General features: G+C 43.2%; 1 protein-coding gene across 1 annotated transcript; it reads right to left on the reverse strand.

Moving 5' to 3' along the window:
- Positions 1–2569: 2569 nt before the first annotated feature.
- LOC136489146 (uncharacterized) lies at positions 2570–3226 on the reverse strand. Its single transcript, XM_066485862.1, has one exon. It carries the CDS (start codon positions 3224–3226, stop codon positions 2570–2572), a length of 657 nt encoding a protein of 218 aa, XP_066341959.1.
- Between the last annotated feature and the right edge of the window lie 987 nt (positions 3227–4213).

Consider the following 4213-nt stretch of genomic DNA (forward strand, 5'->3'; position numbering starts at 1 on the left):
AAATCCATACTAATGTCATCCCATTTCCAACTTGGAATAGACAGTGGCTGAAGTAAACCTGCTGGTTTCATATGAATGGCCTTCACTCGGCAACAGTTATCACATCTTGCCACATATGCCGCAATTTCTTTCTTCATTTTTGTCCACCAAAATCTAGTCTTCAAATCTTGATACATCTTACTGCTACCCGGGTGAATGGATAGCTTGGACGAATGAGCTTCCTCTAGGATTTGGTTTCTCAACTCCCTATCTTTAGGCACTACAAGCCGATCTTTAAACCATAGAACATCATTCTCATCTAACCGAAAATATTTACTTTCTTCTTCTTTCATTTTTCTCTTGATGTGGAATATACCAACATCGGTCTTTTGCAGCTCAATGATCCTTGACTCTATAGAACAGCTAACTGTGATATTGTGTAGGACCGCCGGATGCAATAAGTTGAAACCATCTTCCAACAAAGAATTACCATGATACTTCCGACTTAAGGCATCGGCAACTACATTGGCTTTACCCGGATGATAATGCACTTCTAGGTTGTAGTCCTTGATCAATTCTAGCCATCTTCGTTGCCTCATGTTCAACTCAGGTTGAGTGAAAATGTACTTCAGGCTCTTGTGATCAGTATAGATATGACAAACATTACCAAGCAGATAATGTCTCCAAATCTTCAAAGCATGGACAACTGCAGCAAGCTCTAAATCATGCGTTGGATAGTTGACCTCATGCTTTCTCAACTGGCGCGAGGCATAAGCAATAACTCGGCCTTCCTGCATCAAAACACACCCCAAACCGGTTCCTGAGGCATCACAAAATACATCAAACGGCTTCTCAATATCAGGCTATGCCAACATAGGAGTAGTAGTTAACAAAGTCCGTAAAGTGTGAAAAGCTGCTTCACACTCTAGTGTCCATACAAATTTCTCATCCTTCTGAAGTAACCTCGTCATAGGCTTGGATATCTTGGAGAAATCCGGGATAAACCGACGGTAATATCCAGCTAGACCAAGAAAACTTCGGACTTCATGAACTGAGGTTGGGGCTTTCCAATCCATCACTTCTTGCACTTTGGATGGGTCTACAGAGATTCCATTTTCTGATAAAACGTGACCTAGGAAAGGTACCTTCTTCAACCAAAACTCACATTTACCAAACTTTGCATACAACTTATGCTCTCTTAGTCTCGACAATACCACTCTCAAGTGCTCTTCATGTTCTTCTGCCGTCTCAGAATAAATCAAGATATCATCGATGAACACAACCACGAACTTGTCAAGTTCAGGCATGAACACCAAGTTCATCAAATACATAAAGTAGGCAGGCGCATTGGTCAATCCAAAGGACATGACTAAATACTCATAAAGGCCATACCTAGTGGAAAAACAGTCTTAGGTACGTCTTCGGGCCTAATCTTGATTTGGTGATAACCTGACCTCAAATCAATCTTAGAGAACACTTTTGCTTTCGATAACTGATCAAACAAGATATCAATGCGAGGCAAAGGATACTTGTTCTTGATAGTAACAGCATTGAGTGGTCGATAGTCCACACACATTCGCAAAGACTTGTCCTTCTTTTTCACGAATATGGCGGGACAACCCCAAGGTGACGAACTGGGGCGAATGAGACCCTTCTCTAAAAGTTCATGCAATTGAATCTTCAATTCTGCTAACTCATTGGGAGGCATTCTATAAGGTCTTCGGGAAATAGGTGCGGTACCAGGCAACAATTCTATCTTGAACTCTATTTCTCTGTCCGGTGGTAACCCTGGCAATTCCTCAGGAAAGACATCCGGAAATTCACATACTACCGGAATATCAGCAAGGGCCATAGGCTGGATAGCATTGGCCACATTATGGAGATCAAACTCCCGGGGAAGGGGTACTAGAAAAGCCTCATTATTCTTGGGATCCCTCAACATAACAGTTCTAGTCGAGGTATCAATAAGAACACCATGGTTCTTCATCCAATTCATCCCCAAAATCACATCAATACCTAATCCCGGTAATATCACTAGGTTTGCAGTATACTCTCGTTCACTTATTTGGATGCGTACACCTCTAACTATCTGGTTGGTAGAAATGTTGCTCCCAGCAGCACTTATGCAATAACCACCCTTTTCTACTACAACTATTTTCTGGTCATACTTGGATGCAAATATTGGAGTCATGAAAGAATGCGAAGCTCCAGAATCAAATAAAACAACTACAGGATGATGATTCACGAGAAACATACCAGCCGTGACCACTTCACCAGAGGGAATCTCTTCCATGGTGGTATAGTGTACATGTCCCTGACGTCCACTAGAATTGCCTTGCTTCTGGTTGTTGTTTTTCCTAGGATATGGACAATTTCTTGACCAATGGCCAGTCTTGTTGCAGTTCCAACATGGCATACCATTAGGTGGAACATTGGAGCTACTCTGTCCAGTGCTACCCTTAGGTAGAGCAACAGAATAAGCCTTGCGGTATACTTGCTGGTTCTGACTTGGCTGTGCCTTCTTCTGGGGTGGTCTAAAATTTGGAGCTGGGGGGCGGAACTGGGGTCTTGCATTGGTAGGAGCTTGGGACTAAGATACTCCTGCTTCAAAAGCTCGCTTGCGATTCTTGGACGCTGTATAGATGTTGTTCTGGTTCTCTTGGGTTAGTGCATCACTAACAAACTCATTGAAGGTAGCACATTTGTTGTTAGCGAGCGTCTTCATCAGCTTTGGGCTAAGGCCCCGCTTGAAACTAGCAATTTTCTTTGCATCTGTATCCACAAACTCTATAGCATACCTTGACAAATTGTTAAAGGCATGCAGATACTCTGTCAAACCCTTAGTTCCCTGTGTCAGCCTCATGAATTCCGTATGCTTCATGCTCATCAGACCTGGGGGAATATAATGCCCCCTAAATGCAACCTTGAACTGATTCCATGTAATTTGAGCATCTCCAGGCAAAGTGGATCGATGATGACTCCACCATATGCCTGCCGGCCCATGCAACTGGTGCGATGCATACTCGGTCTTCAAGTGTTCAGTGAGCCTTAAGAGATGGAACTTCTGTTCAATAGTATTCAGCCACTCATCTGACTGTAGTGGTTCTTCTGCTTCCTTAAAGACAGGAGGCTTGGTGTCAAGAAAGTCCTTAAAAGTACTGAACTGGTTAGGTTTAGGTCTCTGATGCTGATCTCTCCCATGTCCTTGTCCCGCATTCTGTGCGAGACCACGCAGCACTTCACCCATAGCACGTTGAGTCTCCATTAGCTACGCCATCATCTCAGCTGGGGTAGGATGCGGTGGTGGGGGAAGATCCTCATGGCCATTGCCACGGCCATCGTTACCACCCGCATCATCACCAAAAATTCCCCTACGAGTGCGCGTCATCTGCGAAGTTGCAACAACCAGTGATTATTGGAGGATGCCCAAAGATTGCAGACGAATTGCAAAAATTATGCCATACTATAATTACTGGAGAGAATCATAAATTCATACAATAACACAGAGGCACAACAATCCAATTCCACAGCATAACATCACCAAATGATCGCTTATCATGCTCGCACTACTATAGCTAAACTACTCCTCGGGGTGGTCGCTATCGATGTCGGGCACACCATCACCATGGTCATCTTCACAAGGCTTCACCTCTTCATCTTTAGTTACCACTTAAGGGAGACACGTGCAAAAGAAATGGTTTACTTAACGATAGATCATTTAAGGGGGAACAATGCAGGAACATGAATGAATAATGCACCATGATGTATGCTCGTTTCGTACGTCCTCACAAACTTAGAAAGAATAATTCCTAATGACATACGCGATGGCATACATACGTTCTCTCAAATAGCGGTAACTAGTCGATCTACACGGTGCGTTGTTAGTGTTCCTGCAGAAAATTCATTTCAGCCCAACCCAACAGATATAAGTACAGAAATGTAAATGCAGGATCTAAATTGCAACTAAATACTTCCATATATGTATACCCATACATATACTTCTGTATCAAAGCTACCCGATGACAATTTATACCCACAATTAAATACGCACCATACACACATGCAAGCATGCATATACAGTCGTATCAAAACTAGCTCTCCCCGACCGCACGCTCACGTCTTGGGTCATGCCACTCATCAACTTACCTTCTTACCTTAGCGTAGAGGCATTTGATCCATACATTACCATTCAAGTGAATGGCATCCATACAATAGCACGCCGTATGGACGATGA

Source organism: Miscanthus floridulus, chromosome 10, assembly GCF_019320115.1.
Source record: "Miscanthus floridulus cultivar M001 chromosome 10, ASM1932011v1, whole genome shotgun sequence".
NCBI lineage: Eukaryota > Viridiplantae > Streptophyta > Magnoliopsida > Poales > Poaceae > Miscanthus > Miscanthus floridulus.